The following is a 27,597-nucleotide window of genomic DNA, read 5'->3' on the forward strand; positions in this document are numbered from 1 at the left end:
ACACGGAGTTCTGCCCCGTGCTGACTCTCTGTTCAGTTAGAGACCCCTAAAGAACAAATGCAACAGAGCCTCTCTGCTTGATGTGAAGGGGCGGGCGGTGGGCGGGCAGGGAGTGTTGTGCATGTTTGTTCTAAAGGAGTTTTATCTGCTGGCTTGATGAGAAATATCATCAGGTCCATGGCACCATCACATGCTGCATCTTGCAGCTTTGTCAAAAGTCAGGACTGAAAGGGGGCACTTTCCCTGCCTCCCGCAGCAGCGCTGGAGGCAAAACCAAATGCTGGATTGTGGTTCCGTGCAGGGTTGGGCGGGGGGGGGGGGGGGGGGGGCGGCTGACAGAGACACATCAGAGGAAGGAGCTGTGCACGTCTGTCCTGAGGGGAGGATGCGGGGAGGATCTGAGGCCTCCTGCTGGAACTCGTCTTTGGAAAAAATGTGGGAGGGGCCCCACGCTCAGATGCTGGAGAGAACCAGACCTGGGGAAGAGGGACCTCTGTGAGCTGACTCAGAGAACCAGCGCCATGGTGCTCAGAGCAGTCGGGGGAGCATGTGGCCGATGGAGCCAAAGATTGACTCGTAGGATGAAAAGATAAAAAAAAAAAAAAAAAGACCACTTGTATTATGTAAGTGGACTGGGCAGAGGCAAGGAATCCCTCCACACTACACTCGAGTTTGAAACACACCAACACCGAGTGATATTTGTTATATTTGCATCTAACTTTCCGTGGTGAGGTGTTCGCGGTGCAAACACACAAAGGTGAAAAGCAGAGCCTAAGAACGCCCTCCAGCCAGCTTTAGTAGCACTGCCTCCTGGCCAATCTCACTTCCTCTCTTTCCTCGCCCATACACTTGGCCCCCTCACCTCCCCGCCCATCCATATTAATCTGAAGCAAATCTCAGATATCTTAACAGTTCATGGGGATTTCAGACTGTAACTCTTCAAAATAAGGACCTTTTCTTGAGCAGAACCACAGTATCATTATCACAGCTTCAAAAATTAACTAGAATTCCTTAATAATGTCAAACATCCAGTGCATTTTTGTTATTTTTGGTTGATTTTTTAAAAATATGTATTTGTACTTATTTATTTGACTCCCTAGGTCTTATTGTGGCATGTGGGATCTAGTTTCCTGACTAGGGATCGAACCCAGGCCCCCTGCATTGAGAGCACAGAGTCTTAGCCACTGGACCACAAGGGAAAAGTCTCTCAAGTCCACAATCAGAGAAAAACCTCATGCCCAGAGTGATGGTCAAGTGTCCAGGCCCAAAGGGGCCTGGGACCTGCTGCAGGACTACCCTAGACCAGCTCAGAGACCACGTGTGGAGTGGGGCGACCGCACTCGTCAGTGTGGCCCTGCTTCCCGACCCCATTCGGCCACCTGCCATCCACGGACAGACTGCAGACGGGGCGTTTAAGAGCCTGGACCTAGGGACTTCCCTGGTAGACCAGTGGTACAGAATCTGCCTGCCAATGCAGGGAACACAGGTTCAATCCTGGTCCAGGAAGATACCCCATGCCACAGAGCAACTAAGACCCATGAGCCACGACTACTGACACCTGTGCCCTAGAGCCTGCGCCCCCAGCAAGAAAAGCCACCACACAGCCAGTACCCCCCAGATGCCACAGCTAGAGAAAGCCTGCATGCAGCAATGAAGACTCAGCACAGACAAGAACAAAAACAGATAAATGAAACTTAAAAAAAAAAGAGCCTGGACTTGACTGGCTTGGGTTTGAATCCTGACTGATACTCACCAGCTTTGTGATTTGCACTTCTCAGGACCTGAGTCTATTTACGTAAGAAATGTGAATGATAAGAATACCTACACCATGGAGTTCTGAGGATTAAATGAGATATTACATGAAAAGCACCCAGAGCAGAGACTTGTACACAGTAAGAGCTCAGGAAACCTTGGCTCGTATCAGCAATTCAGCCGACAAACACACACTGAGCATCTTTAACCGGCCAGGCACTGTCCAGCAGGAGGAGGTAAGAGAGCTGAAGAGGTGAAAGCGCTCAGGAATCACCACTGGGGCTTGCACAGGTCATCTGGGCACGTGAACAGACTTGGAATCTCCAGCACCTGCCTTGTTTGGGTACAAGGTCCAGAAACTCATTGTTCTGAGAGGAGGAATCTTGAACCAAAAGAGTAACTGAAGTTCTAGAATAATGACTCCCGTAGATGAGAGTCCCCTTCCCACTAACCCCCACCCAGCAATGCCTCTGGATCAGGCAAGGGCAATTCTCACACAGTGGGTAAACTCGGCTGTCACTGAGCTCACAGGAAAAGGCCATGAAGCTCCCTCAGGAGGCCACAGTCAAGAGGGACAGAGAGAGGAGGCAGATGACAGAGAAAAGAGGCTTCGGGAACTCTCCTTGTGGTCCAGTGGTTAAGAATCCGCCTTGCAGTGCAGGGAATGCGGGCTCAATCCCCAGTTGGGGAACTAAGACCCCACCTGCTGTGGGGCAACTAAGCCCGTATTCCGCAACGGAGGAGGACCCCCTCATGAAGCAACTAAGATCTGATGCAGCCAGATACATAAATAAATAAATAAATATTTTCAAAAAAGAAGAGAGGCTTCATGCCCACAGAAGCTGCTTAGAATGGACTTTCAATAGGCTGGGTCCTTTTCTCATTTCCTTCACTCATCCTGCCCACTGTCCTCAGTCCCCAAAGACCCTTCCCCTTCTTGGGAAGTAAAGATCCGTTCCCATCAAACCTGGGGCTCAATGTAAGGAGTGGGGTCAGCCAACCTCTCAGGTCTAAACCAGCACTACAGCACCAACAGAAACCCGAGGACTGAGGCTGATGAACACTGGGAGTCTGTTTTGTGTGATGAGTCCTTCCTATGGTATTTTTGTGGCTCAAAGCTCAGACCCCACCCTCCCTCAAACACTAACACAACACAGACACAACAGAGATTTAAGACTATGGTCTCTGTACCTGAGTTCAAATTCTGCCCTCATCACTTGCTAACTGTGAGCAAGTGGCCTCGTGCTGCCAGGCCTCACCTTCTTCATCTGTTTAGTGGGGATGATCAGAGTCCCGGCCATTCAGAACACAGGTCACATGCACCAAGCACAACACCAGGCCCAGAAGGTGCCTCTGAAGGATGACAGCTGTGAGTTTAGCTAGGCCTGCCTCTGATCAGCATGCTTTTCATCACTCATCTGCCCTTATTCACCAAGATAAAACAGGGACGGCATCTTTGACCCATCACTGTGAATCTTGACCTACACTTGAGTCTCACACCTGAGGCCCACTCTGTCCAATACATGTGGCTCCTGGGCACCTGAAACGTGGTTGGTGCAAATGGAGATGGCTGAAGGAGTAGATTTCACATGGTACTTTGAAGGAAGTGTGAGAAAAAAAGGATGTAATATATCTCAATAATTTTATACTGGTTACATGTTGAAATGATATGCTTTGGACCAAATAAAATTTATTATTAAAGTCCATTTCCTATTTCTTTTTACTTTTCTAAAAGTGATCCCTGTAAGATCTTCAATGACATATATGGTCCACATTGGTGGCTCGAGTTATATTTCTAACGAACAGTACTGGTGCAAACCCTGGAGAACCAGAGTCTTCCTATGTGACTTCATACTGCCATGTGTCTAACATACGGCGCCTGGCACCCAGGCTGGGCAGAAACACATGCTTCGTAGATGGCTGGATGAAAGATGCTCTCCACACTTTTCCTGGTCTTAAAAGCAACCACCACCATCTTCACATCTAACCAGGCCTGCCCTTCATTCAAAATACTGAACAACTCTTAAGGTCCAAGCTACACCAGATCAAAATGGACACAGTCATGGTGGCTGGAACAGGATCCTGGAGCCCCTACTTGGGCCAGGCATCAGCACTTTAACAACTGGACGGTATCTTAAAACTTTAACAGTCCATAATACTAGTTCAGTGCTTAGAAACACTCTTTCCCCAGCTGGTCCAAGTCCTCTTGCAAAGCTCACCCCTTGCAAGCTCAATGGGACACCTCCTTGTTTGCGATCCTTCAACACCACACCTCATTTCTTGCTAACTTGCATCTGGTGTGGTGGCCACACCGCCAATCTTGTTTTATTTGAGGACATGCTTTGCTGAAGGGCCTTTAGTTTTGAAGTAACCAACAACCAACCAACTAAACATCCCCATAGAAACTGACCTTGTCGTGTCTTACTGTGGAGACGACACCACATCCCCAGACCACTCCCGGGGCCACGTGAATGAGGTACTAAATATAGTCCGCAGAGCTCGGCATGTTAAACAACGTGGAAAGGAAACGCTGCACCCACTTAAACTTGCCTCAGCCTGGTCAAGGGGGCCTGGGAAGAGAGGGGTGTAGCATATGAGCCAAGACCTGGGGCCCTGGAGTCAGCATCCTCGTCGGTAATGAGTTCCATACATTTATCTACTTCACTGGATTCTTGTGAGGATTCAGTTCAGTTCAGTTGCTCAGTCGTGTCTGACTCTTTGCGACCCCATGCACTGCAGCACACCAGGCTTCCCTGTCCATCACCAACTCCTGAAGCTTGCTCAAACTCATGTCCATTGAGTCGGTGATGCCATCCAAGCATCTCATCCTCTGTTGTCCCCTTCTTCTAGAGTAAGGATTAATTGAGGAAAAGTGCAAAATGCCTAGAAGAGCACCGAGTACAGAGTAAAGTACCAGGAAATGTCAGCTGCTATTATCATTATTATTATTTTACAAAAATTAAAGTAGCATGAGCCTGAACAGTGGGAATTCACCCTTGTCCAGTTTCAATGATACTGTTTTTGTAGCAAATACATCCCCACATCTGGGCCTTTGCATTTCCTGTTCCCTCGGCCTGGAATGGTCTTCCCCCAGCTCTCGGCACAGCTGGTGCCTCTTGCTCATTCAGGTCTCAGCTCACATGACTCCCCTTCAGTGAGGCCTAGGAGGCCTTCTCCGAGAAGGCGATGGCACCCCACTCCAGTACTCTTGCCTGGAGAATCCCAGGGACGGGGGAGCCTGGTGGGCTGCCGTCTATGGGGTCACACAGAGTCAGACATGACTGAAGCGACTTAGCAGAAGCAGCAGCAGCAGCAGGCCTTCTGAGGTCATACAAGCGAAAGGAACCAGCCCTTCCCCATCACGTCTACTCCATCCCCTCACGCTGTTATTGCCTCCATCTGAAATTAAAACCACCTGAGATTACCTTGTTTACTGCGTGTCCCCTCAGCTAGAATGTAAACCCTAGGAGAGCAAGGACCTTGTCTCTCTTATTCGCTGTCCAGAATTTATGCTTTCAGCCACTATGCTGTACTGCCTATGTTTCAGAATGCTTACTGGATGTGTGTTTGCAGGTACAATAGAAAACCTAGAGGAACTTCCCTGGTGATCCAGGGACTAAGACTCCACGCTCCCAATCCAGGGGGCCCAGGTTCGATCCCTGGTCAGGGAACTAAATCTCACATGCTACAACTAAAGATCTTACATGCTGCAACTAAGACCTGGTGCCCACCAAATAAATTTTAAAAAAGAAATTCCAGAAAGAACTTTAATGTCCAGTAATAGGGAAATGGCAGTGTGGAGCACCGCCTCTCCACACTGAAGAACGTGGGTCTAGCTGTTAAAAAGAATGTCAGATCTGTATGTAATGACTTGAAGAGATATGCACTATCAAATATTTTTAAAAATTGAGTTACAAACATGTATGACTTGATCCCTCCTTTTCTGGGGAATGGTGAGGGAGAAGAAAGAAAACAGTCGGTATCTGCATTGCTGCTATTTAGTCAATTAGTAGTGTCTGACTCTTTTTCAATCCCATGGACTATAGCCCACCAGGCTCCTCTGTCCATGGGATTCTCCAGGCAAGAATACTGGAGTGGGTTGCCATTCCCTTCTCCAGTGGATCAGACCTGGGTCTCTTGCATTGCAGACAGATTATTTACTGTCTGAGCCACCAGGGATGATGTCCCACTATACACATACATACATCTAAACGAGCACAGAAAAAGGTGAGAGCATCCACCCCCACATTTCCAAAGGTAATGAATCTCATTTGTTCTCTGACATCTCCAAAGCCTGACACTACACTCACTGTCTGAATAAATGGTTTTCTTAGGGGGATGGGATTTTGGAATGGAGGGTGGCAGTTATTATTTCCCTTGCCTATCTCTGTAATGTTTGACAGGTTACTACGAGTATGCATTTCTTTGCATAACTTTTTAAAAGCCAAATTCAACCAATCCTCAGGCATACACACACACAAATTATGGCCATGACCACAGAAGTCCTAAGAAATAGAGGCAGTGTCTTAAAGAAAGCACAAATGCACAAACCGGTCCTAATAGCCTCTCATTCTAACTGCTAAAAACCCTTTACTTTAGAGGCAATGACTGCTCAATTATTTTATCAAAACATATAGACATTTAATTTAGATTTGGGAAATTATACACACAACAAGGTTAAGCTCTTATCATAACCTGGGTCATTTTTTTAAACTGAAGTTTGAAATATAAGCAAAATAACTTTCACAGGGAAAAAAAAAAGGCGCCAATCACTGCACATTCTAAATTCCATTTTTGATTTACCGCCTAACAACTGCAATGTCTGAAAAACAGGCTCATGTTTAACTCTGACCACAGACTGCTAAAAACCCACGTGCTGTTGTCACTAACAATCAAGACCAAGATTTTTGTTTTAAAGTCATTGTTTTATTTCCTCAGATGCAAAAAAGCACTTAGGGGGAATTCCTTGGCAGTCCAGTGCTTAAGACTTGGAGTTTTCACTGCTGAAGTCCAGGTTCAATCCCTGGTCAGGGAACTAAGATCCAACAAGCAACATGGCTCAACCAAAAAAAAAAAAATCAATCAATTAATAAAAAAATAATAACACACTTAGGTAATTTTAGTGGTTAAAACAAATTTGAGACCACAGGTTCCCATCACCAAATGCAACTACAATTAACAGGGGCTTCCCTGGTCGTCTAGGGGTTAGGAATCCGTCTGCCAACCCAGGAGACACGGGTTCGATCCCTGGTCTGAGAAGATCCCACATGCCGAGAAGCACCTAAGCCCGTGAGCCACAACTACTCAGAGAACCCGTGCTCTGCAACCAGAGAAGCCACTGCAAAGAGAAGCCTGTGCACCACAATGGTGAGCCCTGCTCACTGCAACTAGAGAAAACCCACGTGCAGCAAGGAACACCCAGCACAGCCAAGAATATATAAATAAAATCTCTAAAAAAAAAAAAAAAATTACAATGACAGATCTGATGACAGACTCACCCTAAACAGAGAGCTAACATACTCCCTGCCCAGCCTCTTCCTGAGTGTGCGTGTGCTGCCTCCCAAAACACTCCGGATGGCCTGTTGTACAGAGGATATTCTAACCCGCTGACACTGGGTAACTTTGCAGAAAGAAAGTGAGCGACTCAGCTGAGCTTAGCCAGGATAGAAATGGACTCCCTTACAGCCAGGGCTTTTACTCCATACTTGTGGCCACTGCCATCTGGCACGTCTGCAGTGCCTTCTCTGGTTCCTACTGATACAGTGTTTGACATGTATTCATCCTTGGTGACTTGAAAGAAACAACTCAACCATGTTGGAAAAGGCCACCTTCAGTAGCCAAGGGGGACTTTCAGTGGCCCACAAGACAAGAGACCAAGACAGGCCAAATAAATGGTTGCTATGGAATGACAGCACCATCCTCCTTGCCAATCAACTGCATCTGGGAAGCCTCGGGAAGAAGAAGGACTCCCAGGTTTCCAGCTTGGCCCATCTGCCGAGGTGGTGACTACTGGGTCCGGGAGGAAAACGAGCTTCGATTTAACATTTTGAGTTCACGGCACCCAACGGGACATCAAGTTAGCAGAGGACATCAAGGAGCACAGGCCCCACATGTGGAGGTGGGGCTCGGGGGGCTAATGGGGCTTTGAGACAGTCAAGTGCGGGCAGCAGTGGTACAACACTTAAAAGCCAATTTGGGGGCAGGAGTGTGTGAGAGCTGGGGGGAGGGCAGGTAGCCTGCTGATAGCAGCTAGTCAGTGCCATTTCTTCTCAGCCCCTTATATGGCAGTATGTTCCACAATTTTACCTTTGGTGAATAAAAATTAGGGGCGAGGGGACATTAACCTTGTCCTGCTCTGAACTGTAATACAAACATAAGCAGCAAAAGCCCATCAAGAAAAACAAGGCATGTTTATTAAGTGCTTAGGATGCACTTGGCCCTGTGCTGAACACTACACATGAATTATCTTTTGGAATCATTGAAACAACCCTGGCACAAGTGTCCTATGACTATCATTTCACAGATGGGACACTGAGGCTGGGAGTGAACATGTGGGGGAGCTCAGGGCTGTCATGTCACATCCCACCACAGTTAGGCAAGCTCTGGGCCAGATGGAGCACATGGAAGAAGAGCAATTATAATATATAAGAGCTGCTACTTAGTGAGAGATGGCTCTGGACTGGGAACATGGTATCAGCAAATCCTTACAACCCTCTGAGGCTGATATCGTTATCCCATTTTACACGGATGGAACCTGAGGGTGCACGAGAGGAAGTCAACCAGACCAGTTAAATGTCTGATCCACTAGAAAAGCAAGACTACAGGCAGAGCCCCACCCTCGGGGGGTCTCGGAGAAACCGGGAAAACGCTGAATCAATGGTCATTTATTAAATGCTGACTATGTGCCAGCTGCTGCTCTAAGCATTTCACAAATGGTATTCTCACTGCATCCTCCAAACGACTCTATAAGGTGGCTGCTATGAAAAAAATACCCATTTTGTAGACAGAGAAAACCAAGGTACAAAGCAGTGAAGTCTGTCGCCCAAGGTCACAGAGCTGGTAAAAGGTAGAACCTAAATTTGAACCTGGCTCTGCCTCCAAAACCGAAGCTCTTAGCAAAATAATTTCGCCTAACAACAGCCACCTTGCACCGAGTGCTAACCATGTGGCTCACCCTCAGCTTACCACATTCAGTCGATAATACCTTCATCCCATTTCTCCGGAGCAAACAATAAAGCAAGCAAGTAATAAGTGTCTTCTATGTACCAAACGCTTTATTCATCGGATATCAACAGAATTCCCAGCATAAGACAGACACTATTCTTCCCCGGTTTGACCGAAAGGAGAAACTGAGGTTCGGCACGGTTTCCCTAGATCGCACCTCCCGAGAGGCAAGAGTCCGTAAGCGAACCCACCGCTACCCGACTCTCATGCCATGCTTTCCCGCAACGGCGCCGGGTAGCTCGCCTGGAAAGTTGAAGCATGCGGGCACGCGCCCAGCCAGGTCCGGAGGGCGAGAGTGCCGCCGCCGCCCCCCAACAGCCGGTGCCCACACCCGGCCGTCCGCCCAGTAGCTCGCCCGCGCTGACCCTCGGGGTCCGACTAGACATCGATTCCCCGCTACCCTAGCGCAAGGCCAACCCTGCACCCGGAGCCACATACCTGGGTGTCCCGGCTGCCCGCCCCGCGGGCCCCACGACCGCGGCGTCCAAATCCGCGCCGCTTGCTGGAGACGCCGCCAGCTCCAGTGGCCCGAGTGACTTCCAGGCTGCCCACTTCCAAGCCGCTTCGCGCGAGGCCTCCTGGGAACTGTAGTTTCGCCCTAGGCGGCCGCAAACTGAAAAAAGCCTGACGCGCAGGTGCTGCCGGGAGCAGTAGGCGCGGCGCTGCGCCGCCTTCTGGGAATGGTAGTCCACCTGTCGCCTCCGTGCCGCTCGAGTCTCCAGAGTACTTCCGCAGCCCCGAGGGGCGTGAGGGATGGAGGTGTGTCTTCTGTAGATTCCAACCCGTTGATTGCGTTCCTTGCTCTGCGAAGGCGGTTTTTTCCTTTTTCCCAGCTCTATCCGCCTCCTCCCTTCCTTCAGTAGACCCTCTTTCTCCCTTTCCGCGAGGCGCGAGGTACTTACCCCGAGGGCGCGAGCCTCTGGAGAAGCGGGAGCAGCGGAACACAGCGCTAGACCCCCAACCGAGGGGAGCTGTGGAGAAAGGCGTCTATGCGCGCTCGCGCACGCGCGCTCGCCGGCCAACTCCGGCCTAAATTGCCGCGGGCCCCCGCGGGGAAGACTTTTTTTTTTTTTTTCCTTTCGAACGCGCGCGCGCGCGCGCGGGGTCTCGCGCTGGGCTTTTTCCTGCCGGGCGCGCGCCAGTGCGCACGCGCGCTCACTCCCCTTGCCTTGGTCAGTCCGGCGGGCGCGGGGTTGGGGAGCTAACCGTTTTGTTGGCCGAGTCCTCCCGCAGTATCCCCAAGGTCGCTCCTCTGGCACTCCTATTCTAGGTCTGGCCCTTCACATAGCTTCGGAGTGCCGCCACACACGCCGTACCCGTCCCTTGTCTGGAGCCCAGTCGTCGCAGGTAACAGGCGCGGCCCCAGCCTTGAGGAGGCGGACACACCCTTCTTCCCTCCCACGCGGAGAGCCGGGACGCCAGAATGTGTTGGGATTCCGGTCTGGTCGCCTCTCCCTGTAGTAGGAGTCTCCGGAGCTCTGCCTTTGACGGGAGTCTCTTGACCGCCACCCAGGGGGGTGCCCTGGAGGCCATGTTACCTATCATTCATTCGTTGATCGCACATTCTTAGCGTAACCAGTGTTTGTTGAGTACCTATGGCTGGGGAGATTTTGTTAAAATTTAGTCCACTTGTCGACATAATCAAGGATCCGACCTTTTTTATTGGCATTCCTACTACTCCGTAAGGGGTTACCGAAGGAACCAGCTGGAATTGCAAGGTTCTTTGGTCAGGAAAACCCAGTCAATATCCTTCCCATCTCATCCTTTCTTCCAAGAAGATGCTGAATGAGACTGAGCTGGGAAGTATATATTTCTTCTTCCTGGGAGAGGGGCAGAGGGTGATTCATTTGCTCATGTATTCAAAAAAAATGTATTAGACACCTACTTCATGCCAGCTTGGGTGATTGATTACCAGGACAGGGGAGAAATCAAGATAGATTCGGTGCCTACTCTCAAGGAACCGAAGTCCAGACCACCATCGGAAGGTGATAATCTAAAGCAATATTGTCTAATAGAAGTATGATGCAAGCCAAATCTGCAACTTTAAAATTTACATTAAAAAATTAAACAGGTGAAATTTTATTAATTTAAGCCAGTATATCTAAAATAAGTTACGTTTAATGAAAAAAGGTTTACATTGCTTCAGTTTTAAATTTTAAGTTAATTAAAACTGTGCTAATGCTGCTGCTGCTAAGTCGCTTCAGTCGTGTCCGACTCTGTGCGACCCCACAGACGGCAACCCACCAGGCTCTGCCGTCCCTGGTATTCTCCAGGCAAGAACACTGGAGTGGGTTGCCATTTCCTTCTCCAATGCATGAAAGTGAAAAGTGAAAGTGAAGTCGCTCAGTCGTTTAGGACTCTTAGCAACCCCATGGTCTGCAGCCTACCGGGCTCCTCCGTCCATGGGATTCTCCAGGCAAGAGTACTGGAGTGGGGTGCCATTGCCTTCTCCAATTAAAACTGTGAGGCATTAACAAAAATATTCATTTGTGGCATGGGTTATAGCAAAAGGCTGGAAACTGCCCAATTTCTATTAATGGACGTTAGATAAATAAATGATAGTTCAGCCAGACAATGTACCATGCAGCTGACAACTGTTGAAAAATGAGACAGAACTGTATGTTTTAATATGAGTTAATCTTTAAGATTATTAAGTGAGAAAAATGCAGTGTATAGCACCTGGGCTTCCCTGGTGGCTCAGCAATAAAGAATCCACCTGCCAGTGTAGGAGACACGGGTTCAATCCCTGGGTCTGAAAGATCCCCTGGAGAAGGAAATGGCAACCAGCCCCAGTATTCTTCCCTGGGAAATCCCATGGACAGGGGAGCCTGATAGGCTAGAGTCCATGTGATTGCAAAAGAATCTGACATGACTTAGTGACCAAACAACAATATAGCATACTAACATTTGTGTAAGAAAAGTGGTATTTTTCCACATACATCCTTGTGTGTGTACAGAACACAGAGTTACCTTTCTGAAGGGGAAATAGGACAAGTGACTTTCTTTTTAGTATATGTTTCTTAGTATGTTTTGTTAGTATGTTATGTTCCATGTCCATTCTGTGACTGAGCTATCAATTAGTGGAGGATGATAGCTAAGTCACAGAATTATTGTATAGTATTAAAACAATATATGTAAAATACCTAGCTACCACTTTACAACCTTAATCATTTCTGGATGCTATCATTACTCCCATGCTGGATGGATAATTCTTCACCCAATAGGAACTTGCCTACCCTGGTAATATATGTTTTTCAGCCTGGAAAACTGTTTCTTTCCATAAAGTGTGTTAAATGTTTTCCAGTCCCAGCCCTAGCTGTGACATCACTTATAAGACCAGAGTAGTGGTCCCAGGCCTTGGGGACAGACTTTAGCTCTTTATTAGAAATGTCATTCAAAAACAAAAAAAAACAGAATAAGCCGAGATTGCCCTCTGGCTTTCCAGTCCCTCTGACTTTATAGTCAACTGATGCCAGCTGGGCTTTCTGCATCGCTGTCCCCAAACATAAGAGCCACCTGCAAGGCTATAGGATCCATGCAGGGCTTTACCTCACAGTGTGGAGCACACATCACTATTCTTTAGGGTGGTCAGGTTTCCCTGTTACACATACTCAACAATACTTTGTTCTTTTCCCTCTTAAACAGGGCCTAACAGTCACATGGAGTGCAGTGCCCCCTAGAGTCATTTCTCTGTATTACAAAGGCAGGGCTCACAGGTTGCTGGCCTTTCATCCCACCACCATCAACAGAGCACTGTACCTTGGAAGGGACTGCAGTTAAGAAAAAGGATGTGGTGCCAGCATCAGTGTCCAATAATAGACCTAGTTTGTCTCCGTAGTCAGTATTACATACCATATCTCGGCCCCCACATACTGACTCCCCTAGGTTGGCTGCATGACTTCCCATTAGATCATCTTTCGGTTATCAGGATATTAAAAAGTCAAAATCATTGGGCTTACACTGAATGCTTAAGCTGAAGCTCACTCCGGACTTGCTTTTAAGGACAGGTAATGCGATTAGGGAATCAAAGTGGGAGATTATAGGAGAGGTTTCCTCTAAGGAGACCAGTGTATGAGATGGGAGAAAGTGGCCAAAAGAACAACAACAAAAAAAACAAACAAACAGGGAATTCCCTGGCATTTCAGTGATTAGACTCTGCTTCCACTGCAGGGGGCACACATTTGATCCCTGGTCGGGGAACTAAGATCCCACAAAAAAGATGAACAAACAAAACTTCCCAAAATAACAACAAACAGAGGTTTGGGGGTAGGAGGACTTCTTTCTTACTAACCTCCAAAGAATATGCCCCCAAGGGTCCCAACCACTTGCTTTTTATAGGCTGGTCGAGAGAAGCTGAACCCAGAGGAGATATTAGGAAAAACAGAAACTTATGGCAGTGACGGCAGATTTGTTGACTTCAAGCAACCACTCTCTCAGTAGCTCTGGGGCCTCAAGAAGGAGCTGGGGTGCGTGGCGGGTGTAGTTCTGAGCTATGGAGCCCTGGCCTGAGGGGCCACCCACCGATCCATTTCAGCAGGTCACAGGGGTTCCTCAAAGGCGGTCAGCAAGTGCAGGGTCACAGGGAAATAGAATGGAAAAAGATATACAGCAGGAGGGCAGCACGCAGGTTTTGGGAGAGAAGAAACATAGGATGCTAATGTCTGAAAGCCAGTCCCCAGCTCCCATCAGTGGGTTTGTGAGGCAGAGAGTGCACTTAGCCTCAGCTGGGAGAGCCTCCTGCTTCTCTGAAAGGCTAGGAGAATCCTGAACTGTGGGTTGAGTCTTAAGAGCCTACCATGTGTAACTCTCTTTGCATCCTTTACCTCTCTGAATTCACATTTTTTATCCATACAATGGAGGTGACGGGATCTGCCTCTCAGAATTCTTTCGAGAACTCATGAAGTGATGGATGTGGGGGGTTTTTTTTGAGTGGGGGAGGGCTCTTACCCACCCTACACATGAGATGATGATAAGTTTTGCCTGCTGCTCCCCCTGCCCCAGATCCAGCCATCATGTCTCTGTGGAAACACACAGTCTAGGCTTAGCCATGCCAGACGGTGGGTTCTGCTGACCTTACCTCGGGATGCCCCGGCCAAATGACCTGGAATTCCAAGAGTTCTCCAAACCACCGGTTCCCAGACTTTAAGATTGGCTGTTTAAAACTCAATTTTGGGCCCTACCCTTATGACTTTACAATTTAGTAGGTTGAGGGTAGGGCCTGGTAATTTGAATTCCTAACATGTTCCCAGGTGATGATGCTGCTGTCCTGAGGATCGCCCTTTGGGGACGACTACTTTTTTTAAGTCCACCAGTTTTCCTTCATCTGGCAGGTGCAAGGATGGCTTCCACTGCCCCCTGCTGGCCAGACTATAAATTTAGCTATAATGTTTCCAGAGCAACTGAAAAGTACAAAGTATAGGTTGGGAGGAAATAACTACTTCTCTGGAGAACCAAACTAGCCTAAAAACAGCAGTCATGATTGTCTGTTGCTTCAGAGTATACTTTAAAAGGTATTCACAGGAATTATCATCTTTGATCCTTGCAACAATCCTGTGAAGTAGGCGAGACTGGCATTTTCATATTATCAGTACAAATAAGGAAAACAAGTCCATCATCAGACCAGTAATGATAGACTCCCTGACAAAGGGGACTCGTTAAAAGTAGGCTTTATTCACATCCAGTCAGAAAAAGTAGAGGTTTATCCTCACGAAGGCTAGAGAGAAGGGAATGGGAGGAAGAAGTTGACTAGCAGATGTATCACACACAAGAAAGTGACTTGATTCCACAAGCCTGGGAAAGCCTGCATGGCTGAATGATGGGATTCTTTCTCCAGCTGGACTACGTGGGGCTGACTCTTAGTCCTGGGCGCCTTTTATCTTGATGATTTCCTGTTTCAGGAGTCAAACTTAAAACATCCACTGAGTCACCTAGGGAGCTTGTTAAAATGGAAGGACTCAGGATCCCACTGTCATGGTTCTGCTTCAGTACCTGAAAGTGTAAGTCACTCAGTCATGTCCAACTCTTTGCGACCCCATGGATTATACAGTCCATGGCATTCTCCAGGCCAGAATACTGGCGTGGATAGCCTTTCCTTTCTCCAGGGGATCTTCCCAACCCAGGGATCGAACCCAGTGCAGGTCTCCCGCATTGCAGGTGGTTCTTTACCAGCTGAGCCTACCAGGAAAGCCCAAGATACTGGAGTGGGTAACCTATCCCTTCTACAGCAGATTTTCCTGACCCAGAAATCAAACTGTGGTCTCCTGCATTGCAGGTGGATTCTTTACCAGCTGAGCTATCAGGGAAGCCCTCAGTACCTTAGGATCTGCATTTTAAGAAGAACCTCTCCCCCAGGAATCATGATGTAGGACCACACTTTGGGAACTACTGCTGCTGCTAAGTTGCTTCAGTCATGTCCGACTCTATGCGACCCCATAGACGGCAGCCCACCAGGCTCCCCTGTCTCTGGGATTCTCCAGGCAAGAACACTGGAGTGGGTTTCCATTTCCCTCTCCAATGCATAAAAGTGAAAAGTGAAAGTGAAGTCGCTCAGTCGTGTCCGACTCTTAGCAACCCCATGGACTGCAACCCACCAGGCTCCTCCATCCGTGGGATTTTCCAGGCAAGAGTACTGGAGTGGGGTGCCATTAGCCCTTGCAAAAAGCTCTCTTGACAGCCCACCACCAATAAAGAATAACTATTTGCCAGTGACAGTATTCCTTTCCAGCCCCTTTAGGTTTCTCTGCTTCCTTCCCCTAGAATATCCTATTGGATCTGACAGCCCATGCTAAGATTCAAGCCCCATTTCCTTTCTTTACACTCTCCAAGCCTCAGTTTTCTCAAATGAGATATCTACCTCTCCGGGTTGCTGCTGTTGTTCAGTCACTCAGTCATGTCTGACTCTTTGCAACTCCATGGACTGCAGCACGCCAGGCTTCCCTGTCCTTCACCATCTCCCAGAGCTTGCTCAAATTCATGTCATTGAGTTGGTGATGCCATTCAACCATCTCGTCCTCTGTCGTCCCCTTCTTCTCCTAAGAACGTATGTCTTATGCATAGTTCTTGACGTTCAAAAAGTGTCCAATAAGCATGAGTTCATGGCTCTGGACTTCTGATTTCCAGCTCTCAAAAAGCAGCAGTGGCTAAGCTGGCCTTTTTAAGATTCCCACCGGTTTTTAAACAACAGTCCTGAGGAAGACCAGCAGATAATCGACGTGATGACTTCTCCCAGACTCATCCCCCTGTGGAAGGACTTTAAATACCTTCTAAGTGACATGATACAGAAAAGCAAGGTAATGTATATGTAGGACAGACATGTTATTGGCCCCTATCTGTCAGAACAGTTATGAGCCTTTTAGAGGCACATAGATCATCTATGGAAAGAGGAAGCAGGCAGGGAAAATCATAAGGACAACTATCCCCATAGCAGGAAGTGGGCCATCAACTTCCAAGTGAGCCTAGAGACCTCTCGCTGGGACATTTTGATAGTGAGAGGTGAACACTTTGGAGCACTGTCAGAAGAACTCACCCTCTGGAAAGAGAGATTTTTCTAGACAAGAAGGAAGAAGGCATCAGAAAACATTTGCCAACGTCAGGTTTGCTGTGGCTTGGCTCTTTGTAGAAGGATGCCAGGTGCATGTTTCATAGCACATGCTTGATCACCATGGGATCATTTATACATATGTGTGTATGTGTGTGTGTAGAGATAGGTTATTGTCCTCTGTCAAATTTAAAGGCCAGGTAGCATGTCCTAAAAGTCTTACTTAGTGCAATTTTAGGCTTTAATAAAGCTGCACTGACTTTTGGGACACCCTGTTACTTTACATGTGGGCATATGGCAGTGTACTTGCCTTGATAATCTGTTAAATGTTTCTTTCATGACATATGTACCCTATTAGACAGAAGGGAAAGTGTTCAAGGACAGGTATAGCTAACTTCACATTGGAAGGAATATCAGTTTCCCCTGACGCCACATAGGCCCTACAGTGGTTTGGCTCACCCTTGTGTTGAGGGTTTTGTCCCACGCTTGTGTAGTGCAGGTGTCCCACAGGTGATAAACTGCATGTGTGGGGGTCACAGGAGTGGTCCTTGGGGCTGAGGCAGAACTTTGACAATGGTTTAGATTGTGACTTGGCGTGAGAATATATTTATTGTATATGTGTTTCTGGTCTCTGAGTTTAATGCCATGCCACTTCCCAGCAAAATTTAGATGACCTGAAGACTGATGTAGTTGTGTTGAGTGACCGGTCCCAGATCCTGTTCAAAGAGTCTCGCCATCCTCAAAACATGCCGCTTATATGCTACTACTTCAGTGATGCCCACTTCTTTTCTTCCCTCTCTTGGGTGACAACAAGCACAAAAGAAATACAGGTAAAACTCCCCAGTCTTTCTTCTCCTTAGCCCATTCTAAGTGAGGGCCATGCCCATGTAACTTCTGACCCTAGATTAATCCAGGAAGATATACCCCTTGAGTGAACATGATCTGGACCCAGGAGTCCTCCTTCATCCTTTCTCCAGTTACCATCTCCATGTTGACTAGATTTTATTCTTCTCCTAAAGTAGGCCAGGGTTAGGGAAAGAGTCCTCGGTTTCCTGATTTTACAGTATTTCTACTTCCTCAAACTAGTGGGTAAAGTCACTCTAGGATCTTCCAGCTTCTCCTTAGCAAGAAAAAATAGCTGACTATTATGCCCTTTCCTCTTCTGCTACCTATCCTAGATAGTTTCCATCTTATTCTCTCTCAGGCTGTAGTATGGATGAAGAGCAAGACTGAGGACATGGTGGAGAAGAGAATGTTCTCCATGACAGATCGGCTGCCACCCATCCAGTCCATGGTCCACACAGGTTCCTTTCATATCCTTGTGGTCTACTGTGGTGACCTGCTCCTGCGGCTCTTTGGGGACCACCTTCGGTCATTCAAATCCCTGGGGGTAGTACCCTGTCGCTTTAACATCACCTGCCTCTGCTATGACCCAGGAATGAAGATGCTTCTGTCGGGCATCCTGGGGGCAGTGGTCACCTGGACCATTGAGCGCAGCGGCAGGGGTCTCCAAATAGCTCACATGGTCGCCCTGCCTGGTGACGAGTTCATCCATGACATCATGCTGAATGGCCCCAACGGCTCCCTGATTGCCATGTGTGAGAATGTGGTGAGGGTCCTGGAGCGCCAAGGCCATGGCCTCCTGGCAGAGGTGAAGAAGTTCTCTTCCACCATCAGTGGCTCCTCGATCACCTGCTGCTTCACCTGTTCTGAACAGGGCTTTCTTTATGCTGGAAACAAGACTGGGGAGATCCAAGTGTGGAACCTCAACTGGGGCCACTCCCTCCACACTTTCAAGGCCCACTTCTCTTCGGTGATCTGTATCCGTAGCCAGCCAGAAGCCCACACCCTGCTCACAGCTGGCCGGGAAGGCATAATCAAAGAGTGGAACCTGACTTCAGGCAATCTGCTGCGGCGGCTCGAATTGGGCGAGGAGCTATATCGGCTCCAGTTTATCGATGGCACCACTTTCTTCTGCCAGACTACCCACTCTTTCTCCTTGCGCAGCCTGCCCTTCTTCTATAGCCTCTTCAATGTCTGTGGCTCTGCTCCCCAGCAGGTGCGCCGGGTCCGCTGTGGCAGTAACTGGTTCCGGATCCTGTGCACCACCGAGGATGGCCTGCTGCGCTTCGTGTCCCCGCTAACAGGGAATCTCCTGGTCATCACCTGGCCCTTCTCAATCCTGGACCAGGCCACGGATTGGGCCTATGACCCCAATAAAGAGGAGCTCTTTGTAGCAACAGGCAGCCCAGACGTGCTGGTCTTTGACACCACCCGCTCCCCTTGCATGGCCAAGTATCTCTTATGCACCTCACCAGATTCTCAGGACCTGGTACAGTGCTTGGCTTATGGGCACTTTCACCTGGGCCGGGGTCTAGAAGGACTCATGTTCTCTGGATACCAGAGCGGTGTGATTAGAGTGCTCTCCCAGCACAGCTGTGCCCGGATTGAGACATACATTCACTTTGGCTCTGTCCTAGCCCTCTCTACACTGCCCGGAGGGCTCTCTGGTAGCCGAGAAAACTCTTTACTGTGTTCCTATGGAATGGATGACTACATACACCTCTCAGAAGCTGTGCTTGAAGGGGTCAGAGTGAAACTGCGGATACTTGCCAGCATTCTCTGCAGCTGTCAGCTAACACACTTGATACTCTTGCCCAAGTCAGTGGGTGCCATCACCCAGACTAACTGCCTGCGTCTCTGGAAGTTCCATGACTTTCTGTCTTCTGGCTCACAGGATGGCTCAACGTTCATAGAGACCTTGCCTTTGCACCAATGCACCATCATCTCTTTTGATGTCTGCCTGTCCCTGAGTCTTTTTGTCACGGGTGGCAGTGATGGCTCTGTCCGGATCTGGAACTTCCATGGGAGACTCATAGCCATGCTGGACTCATCACTGCATTTTGGCCCACTCTGCTTTGCAAATGACCGGGGTGACCTGCTTGTAACTTTCAACCAGAGTCTTTATCTGGTGTCCTGTTTAAAGCTGCTTCCCCCAACCCTGCTGGTTCGCCTCTCCCTTATGGGTCTGACAGATGAAGTGCTCGAAGTCCCTAAGCCTTTCATACCAAGCTTCTTCTTCTCCTTCGAGACCATGTTTGTGCCCAAGTACATCTACCCTGGACATGGGAAGCAGCAACTGGTGGGTCTGGAGAGTCTCGTCAATCATCGGGCCATTGCCTTTGATCATAATGTGCCACATGTCATTGAAGAAGATGAGCAAGGGAGCCCTGTGCTACTCTCTTCCTTCAAACATGATTCTGGGTATATGGAAGTTGATGTATCACAGGTGAAAAAACCACCTTATTTCCATTATGTGCTTCCTCCCCAGCTACAGCTGACTACCTGGGATGAACTCAACCCCTATCAGATACTGCGGTGCTACTTTGGTCACAGGCGGAAATGGCTCTTGGCTCCAGATTGCTATATCCCTAACTCGGTGATCCGGGCCCGTCTCTGGCCAGAGGGCAGCCCGATATACCTGCAGTGCAGCCTGCACTCACCTGTACGGGAGCTGGAATGGGACAAGTCTCAACAATTCTTCTTCTGGCACAGCCGGGCAAGAGCTATAAGCGATGCAGAACAATACATACATGAAAAGGAAGATGAAGACTTCCTCCTCACAAGAGCGTCCAAGGATATCACTTATACCGTTCTTACAGACGCAGCAAACCGCAGTTGGCTGGGAAAAAAGATGAGTGAAATTGCTATCAATAGCCTGATAGAGACAATTCTCAGTATTATAATCCATGCTACTCCACTGAAGTACCAGTGCTGTATTGGTGCCCTTGGGCAGATCTTTGCCTCTTACCAGGTGTCTCCACCCCTGCGCTCTGAAACAGCCCACCGTCTATTGGATGATACAACCAATTCCAACCCACTGATTCGAGAGCTGGCCTGGGAAGGGCTGAAGCGTCTAGGAATGATTACTCATCTCTTTGCCGTGCCTCTGGCCCAAGGACTAATGGACAAAGATGACAGAGTGAGGAATAAGACCCTGAGCCTCATGGCTGAGACTGGAGTCCACTCTAGGACCTCACTCTTGAACTTGGTCCAGAATCGAGAGACTTTCCGGGAGATGCAGTAAGTTCTTCGTGCCTTCCTCTGTTCTTTACTAGCTTCTGATTTTCTTCTTCCTCTTCCCCATTTTCCCCTTCCCTTCCTTCACTGTCTCTTCATCTCTGTTCACGAGCTCTTCCTGTCTTTTTTCTTCGTTCATAGTCTTTTCCCATTCCTAGACTATCTGATGATCCCCTAACTGCCCACTCCTTTATCCATTTCTTTTCCTGTTCCTGTTTGTCCCCTGCCTCTTTAAGGACCCCTTTCACCCTTTTCTCCTACCTCAGAAGCCCCCATACAGCTCACTTCATTCATTGCCATCTTGACTTCCTAGACTTTTTCTTTCTTCTTGGCCATCATTTCCTCTAAATATGCTGTCTCTGTGAGTTACATTGCCCAGTTTCCTGCCAGTTCTATAACAGTTCTTTCCTTCTTGTTCTCCCTCTTGTCCCTGATTCAGCATGGTCCTTTCTCTCCTTTGACTTTCATAGGCAGGAAATGGTTGGGGATGAAACCTTGGACCATCTACTGGGACTGCGAGCCCCAGATCTCCAAATCCTTCATACTCAAGTGTCGCAGCGATTGAATGAAGACCTGACCTTATACCAGGGTGATGAAAAGCCTACTTTTACTTTAGATGTCTCAGGGGCATCTGAACTTACTGCCCTTTCCAAGGAAACTGATACTGTCCCTGAAGAACCTGAAGCTGCCTTCAAGCACAGCAAAGGCCCAAGACGGAGCCGACCAGTAGTCAGAAAGCACAGTATGTATGGTGTAATCTGATTCATGCCTCAGGGTCCCCAAGAGGCAGGGCACTTAGGGCTAAAGTAAGACAAGAGGTATCAGAGAAGAACAGAGATAAGTGAAAAGATCCTTTCACAGAAAAGAACCCTCCTAGGAAGGATCCACCCAAATTAAGAGGGACCCCAAAACCTATCTCTGTAGGACTCAGCAGAGGTAGAGTGGAGAGGGGAAGAGGGAAGGAAGGCACTGGGGATAAAGCAAGGAGAAGGCCTTCTTGTTAAAGGCCTCAGCCTCCTCTGTCACTACTTCTGTTATGGCAGTTCATCTTAGCTCAGTTGGGAAGGGTGTTATCTAAGCCTCCCATGCTTTCCTTATCTGCATCTCCTGATTTTCCCTATAGCCCGAAAATTTTTGCGGAGCCTCAAGAAGCTCAAAGAAACTGTCACCGAGCCAGGTCCCTTACAGGATGAAGGTGATCAGAGTGAAGCTGCACCCACTGAGATGGAGGAGGCTAGATCTTCAGCCTCCAGTATACTAAAGGTTGCAAAAGATGATGAACAAGAATCTTTAGAGGTAGATGCCTCAAAGGATCACGTGGCCTTGACCATGAAGATGTTGAGGAAGACACGTGACAAAAGAGGCCGGAAATCAGTATCTCAGAAAACCATGAAGAGGCGCAAAAGGAAAGTAACAGACACTGAAATTACACATGAGGGATTTCCACATACTGAAAAGACAGACTCAATTTTGAGGCCGATGCAAGTCACAGGGCGGGGTGCCTCTGGAGCTCCTGGCCTCAGGTCTAGAGACAGCTCGATGTGGCGGGACGACCTGTGTCGTCTTATGACCCTGAGGATATCTGGTTCCCAGACAAAAATGTTAGAAGCTCTCAACAATGAGCTAGTGACCACGGCTCAGGAGATGCTGGCTGATCGGCAGCCCAGCTGGGAGCTCTTTCAGGAGATCTGCCCCCTGCTGAAGAAAGACAGTGAGGAACTGCTTGAGGACCTTGACTGGGATGTAGCCTGGCCAGAGGAGAAACCGGTTTTTATTCACGGATCAGCAATTAGAGAGGACATGATGATCAGAGACATGGAAGAGGAGACAAGAGAAACGCAAAAGCGAAAGACAGAAAAGGACATTCAGGACCTGCGGGAAACCCACGTGAGTCCAAAAAAAGGCAAGAAAAAGAAAGTTCTTTTTGCAGAACCAGACCTAAGCAAGGGAAAACGAATATCAAAGAAAGAAGAGAAGAAATCCTCTAAGCCTTCTAAACAGAGGAAAGCAGTCCAGCAGGAGATAAAAGTGGATAAAAAAGAGAAGAAGATAGCCAAAGAAGAGAGGGGCATGAGTCAGGAAGTGGAGGTGGTGGACAAACTAAAGGAGAAAGTGGTTGAGCAAGAAAAAAAGCCACTTAAAGATGAGATAAAACTGTCTTGGCAGGAGTGGAAGAAGTCCTGGGATCAATGGAAAAATGCTTTCGGTGAGACAAGGATATCGTGGGATGAATGGAAGAAAACATGGGAAAGCCAGCGTCATCAGGAAGAGGAGCAAGTACCTGAGGAGGAAGAGAAGCTGCTCCCAGATGCAGAAGAGGGACAAGTCAGAAGGGACAAGACAAAGCGGACATGGGATGAATGGTCACAGATCTGGGAAAAGATGTCAGCCAGGGCCAGGGAGAAGATGTTGGTGACTCAGGAGGAAGTGACCCTGGAGGAAGAACTGCCTCAGGAGCAGGAAGAAGAAGCAGAAGCAACAGCAGCAGAAGAAGAAGCACTGATGACAGAAGAGCAAAGGCAGATCCACCAAGAATACAAACAGGCCCAGGTTGAGCGAAAACGGGCCCAGGCCGAAAGACGACGGGCCCAAGAAGAGAGGAAGCTGGCTCAGGAAGAGGAGAAGCTAGCACAGGAAGAGAAGAGACTAGCTCAGGAAGAGAGAAAAATGGTCCAAGAGTATGAGAAACTGGCTGAGAAAGACAGGAAAATGGTCCAGATGGAGAGGAAGCTTATCCAGAATGAGGAAAAACTAGCCCAAATAGAGGAAATGCTGAGCCAGGATGCAGAGAAATTGGCCCAGCAAAGGAAGAGACTAGCCAAGAAATTGGAGAAACTGGCCCGAGCAGAAGAGAACATAGCAAAGAAAGGAGGGAAGCTAGCTGAGGTCAAAAAGATAATGATGCAGAAACTGGATAAACTGGCCCAGAAAGAGCTAGATCTAGCATGGCAAGAAAAGGAACTAGCCCAGGAATTGGAGGATCTGACCTGGGAAGAGGAGGAACTGGCTTTGAAAGAAGAGGAACTGAATCAGGAAGAGGAGGAACTGATCAATGAAGGGGACAGGCTGGATCAGGAAGAGATGACACTGGCATCTCAAGAAGAGAAACTGGATGCAGAAGAGAAAGCAGTGATCCAGGAGGAAGAACTGCTGGTCCAGGAGAAGAGGAGACTGGCCCAGGACAAACAAAATCTGTCTGAGAAAAAGGAAGGACTTGATCAGAAAAGGGAGCAACTGATGGAGAATAAGCATAATTTGGCCCAGGAAGAAGAGCTGCTGATCCAAGAAGAGAAGGAACTAGCCCAAGACAAGGTAAAACTTCCTGGAGAAGAGGAAAAACTTACCGAGAAGAGGGAGCAACTGATGGAGAAAAAGCAGAAACTGGCCCAAGAGGAAGAGCTACTGATCCAGGAAGAGAAGAAACTGGCCCAGAACATGGAAACACTGCCAGTGAAGGAGGCAAAAATTGCCCAGAAAGCAGAGAAATTTATCAAGAATAAGCAGAAACTGGCCTGGGAGAAGACTAAGCTTGTCCAGAACATGGAAGAACTTCCCAAAGCCAAGGAAATACTGGCCTGGAGGCAAAAGAATCTGGCCCAGGAGAAGGAGAAACTGGCTCAGGAGAAGGTGAAATTGGCTCAGAGGAGGGAAACCTTAATCCGGCTCCAAGAAAGCCTCATCCAGAGCAGAAAGAAATCAGTCCCTGAGAAGGAGGTATATGACATGTATAAGAATAGGCTGGTTCAGATAGAAAAGAAGCTGATGGAGGAAAAGGAGAAACTCTTCCAGAAGAAGGAGAAACTGGCCACCGTAGAGGAGAAACTGACCCAATTAGAGAAAAGCCTGGCTGAGAAGCAGCACAAAGTAGCCCATGACAAAATGAAATTAGCCCTGGGGAAAAGGGCAGTGTTCCAAGAATTGAACCAGCTCAGAGGTGACTGGTCTATTACCAGGGAAGAAAAGGCACTGGACATGGAAATGAAAATACTGACCTGGGAGAAAGAGACACTGGCTGAGCAAAAGGAAATTCTCTTCAAGGAAGAGACTCAAGAAACTTCCAAAGAGAAAAGACTACCCAAGGATGAACTAGAGGTAATCAAGAGGAAATTGTCACTAGAGGAAAAGATATTGCTCTATGAAGAAAGGATCCTGGCCACAGAGCAAACAGACATGGCCAAAGAAAAACTGGAATTTACCAGAGGAGAGAGAGTATATGCCCAGGAACAAAGGAAGCTAGCCAGGTTACTAAGGAAATTAACTGAAGAAAGCAAGGGAATTTCCAAGGAACCATTAAAAGTAAGCAGCAAAGTCTTAAAGACACTTCAAGGCCTCATTAAAGAAGAAAGGAAACTAACCCAGGAAGAAATAGAGATGACAAAGTTAAAGAGGTTATTTGTCCTTAAGGAAAGGGAATTGAACAAGGTACAGAATGAACTTGATGCCAAGGAATGGGATTTTTCTGAGGAACAACCAGAAATTACCATAGATGAGAAGAAACTGGCTAAGAGGCAGAGAAGACTAGCCAAGGAAATTAGAAGATTGATAAAGAGGGAGAAAAATATTACTGAACAAGAAAGCATATTGGCCAGGCAACAGAGAGATGTCATACAGGAAACAGATGAAGAAGAAACAACAGAGGAAGAAGAGGCAAAGTCATTCCTTAAACATAAGTCAAGAAAAAGAGAAAAGCTAAAGACAGCTGATACACAACAGGAAGAGTTACTCAGTCAAGAGGATGAGGTGAAAAGTGTGAAAAGTGAGGAGATCTCTTCTGAAGAAATGGAATGCCTGTTAGATGAAATAGAGCAAGAGAGTTTGTCTGAGGAGGAGGAGGAGGAAGAAGAGGAGGAGGAAGAGGAGGAGGAAGAGGAGGAGGAAGAGGAGGAAATGGAAGAGGAGGAGGTAAAGGAGAAGAAAATGGTAGAGAAGGAGTTGGGGAAGGAGGAAGAAGAAGGGAAGGAGAGGAAGAAGAAAAGGAAAAAGAAAAAAAAGAAGAAAGTGCTGGAAAAGGAAGAGAAGGAAGAGGGGAAAGAAGAAGTGGTTGAGGAGGAAAGCACAAGTGATGAAGAGATGGAACATTTGAGTGAGAAAGAGGAAAGAGAGGACAGAAGCTTGTTTGAAGAAGAGGTAGACAAGAAAAAAGCAATTTTTAAAAGAGAAAAAATATACAAGTTACTAGAAGGGAAAAAGCACTTAAGAGGAAGAGAAGAATTCCTTTCCATTGAAAAAAGAATCCCTGACATCAAAAGCAGTGCTGTAAAACTGGAAAGCCCTCCCAAGCAACTGATCTCAGTCGTTCTGGGGAGCAAAGAAAAGATATCAGAGCCATTGCTAACTAAACAAATATCTTGGGAAGATAAGGCCATAGCACTTGGGAAGCCTGGAGTATTCCCAGGGGCAGGGTTTATAGATAAACAAGAACTGTTGAAGAAATATAAGCCCATGCCTCTACACGTTTTGGATATAGTTTTGGAGGCCCAGGAGCCTGACTTAGAGACCCCGTATTTGTCCCACATACTGAGGAAGACCATAGAAGCTCAGAAACTCCAAGGCAAACCGCTGGGGGCCAAGTGGCAGTGGATCCTGCAGCGTCATCCATCTCTGAAGAAACAGAGTGAGGTACAATTACCTTTGTCCAAAATCCTGCCTGAGGAAATCTACACAGACATCAGTGTCTCAGATGTAGAGTGGATCCACCATGTCCTAGAAAAGATGGAGGCAGGAGAACAGCTTTCCAGAGATAGTTTCCACCGATTGTGCCAGCTTCTCAAAGACCTCACCGCAAAGGAGAACTTAGAGTGGATGCACCTGGCCAAGCTCGAAGCCATCGTGTACCATCACAAGCAGATCATGGAATCCCGAGGCACACATATCTCCAAGCCCAGTAAGGAGCCCTTGGGTCCAAAATACTTGAAAGTGATCCCTCCCATCAAAGGAAGGGAAAAAGAGAGCTGGCTCAAACGTCTGGCTGTCTCCACACCAAAGTCTCTGTTAGCTACCAAAGGGATCCCAGACCCGAAGGCTATCAACTGGCATCTTCTGGGAGAGCCTTACCGGAGTGCACGGGCGAAGCAGATAGCCACTTCTCTCAGGGGGATGGAGATGCGATACTATGATTCTGCCACAAGAGACATTTTCACAGGTGCCCTGGACCCTGTTGAAAAACAAACCCTGGCGCTGATGTTTCAGAAAGACTTCTTGGCTTTTAAGGATAAGAGCAGGTTTGCCAGGTTGCCCAAGTTGGAGAAGAAGGCACGACCCATCTCTAAAGTAAAGGAGGAGGTGCCTCTGTGGGAGACGTTTGTGGCACTGTACCACGTTCTGCGGATGTTGCAGGAGCGATACGCAAGAGACAGTGCTGCATGGATGGAACAGTTCAACCGTCTTATGGAGCTATACCAGCTCAAGTCTCCCCGAATCCAGAAGCTGATGCAGGACCTGCTACTGAGAGAAAAGCCCCAGTTCCAAGAGGTCACTTACAAAGATGCCCTAAGGGCCGTGGAGCTAGCCCCTGGAGAGCGGTTGTTCTACCACCTGCTCTGTGGTGGCTCTCAAGCCCATAAAGGGCCTCTGGCATTCCAGGAGGTGGTTCCTCTCCCCAGGCAGAACAATGTGCAGACCATGCTCCCCATGGGCATTGCCCAGTATGGGATCTTAGAGCTTGCCTGGAAGAGCCTGCCAGAAGCTGATTTACACCTCACCAATGAACTGCCCTATGTGGCTGCTCCTACTCTCTGATTTGGGACTGGAGGGAGAGGGACTTTTCATGCCTACCTGGAGAAAGGCCTTGTCACCAAGATCTAGACCTTTAACCCTAGGACTCACAGGGAGGTAGAGCCAGGCCCAAGCTCTTTCCCTGGCCAGTTCCAGAAACTAGCCTTTACACGTGGAATAAAGAGGAGGTTCTCATTTACAACAAGCACCGCGATGGGTCCTTTTTTCTTCAAACATTGCTTCTCTAGAAAGGTAGCCAGGGAGACCAGACACTCACCTACTCCTGAGAG

General features: G+C 48.0%; 2 protein-coding genes across 5 annotated transcripts in view; one reads left to right on the plus strand and one right to left on the minus strand.

The window, feature by feature from the left end:
• SIPA1L3 (signal induced proliferation associated 1 like 3) overlaps positions 1-9,871 on the minus strand; it is a 253,461-nt gene extending 243,590 nt beyond the window's left edge. For 2 of the 3 annotated variants that reach the window (XM_027515958.1, XM_027515959.1), the window contains exon 1: positions 9,415-9,871. The gene's annotated coding sequence lies outside the window, so the exon portion shown is untranslated. The remainder of the gene's footprint in view (positions 1-9,414) is intronic. The other variant, XM_027515961.1, reaches the window with a different exon arrangement.
• Positions 9,652-27,512, plus strand: WDR87 (WD repeat domain 87). 2 transcript variants are annotated; one of them, XM_027515957.1, is made up of 7 exons: positions 9,652-9,735; positions 10,247-10,323; positions 16,096-16,265; positions 17,173-17,343; positions 17,718-20,596; positions 21,064-21,335; positions 21,717-27,512. In XM_027515957.1, exons 3-7 carry the CDS (start codon positions 16,191-16,193, stop codon positions 27,329-27,331), a joined length of 9,012 nt encoding a protein of 3,003 aa, XP_027371758.1. In that variant the 5' UTR covers positions 9,652-9,735; positions 10,247-10,323; positions 16,096-16,190; the 3' UTR covers positions 27,332-27,512. The 2 variants fall into 2 exon arrangements, with proteins under 2 accessions (XP_027371758.1, XP_027371757.1); XM_027515956.1 differs by lacking the exon at positions 9,652-9,735 and having other exon boundaries at positions 10,063-10,323.
• The last annotated feature ends 85 nt before the right edge of the window (positions 27,513-27,597 follow it).

The sequence above is a fragment of the Bos indicus x Bos taurus genome, chromosome 18, assembly GCF_003369695.1.
Source record: "Bos indicus x Bos taurus breed Angus x Brahman F1 hybrid chromosome 18, Bos_hybrid_MaternalHap_v2.0, whole genome shotgun sequence".
NCBI classification, from domain to species: domain Eukaryota; kingdom Metazoa; phylum Chordata; class Mammalia; order Artiodactyla; family Bovidae; genus Bos; species Bos indicus x Bos taurus.

Coding starts and splice junctions, on each gene's coding strand:
- WDR87 (XM_027515957.1), top strand. CDS start 16,191: ATGACTTCTCCCAGACTCATCCCCCTGTGGAAGGACTTTAAATACCTT. Junction 17,344..17,717: donor CAAGCACAAAAGAAATACAG/GTAAAACTCCCC, acceptor ATTCTCTCTCAG/GCTGTAGTATGGATGAAGAG. Junction 20,597..21,063: donor GAGACTTTCCGGGAGATGCA/GTAAGTTCTTCG, acceptor TGACTTTCATAG/GCAGGAAATGGTTGGGGATG.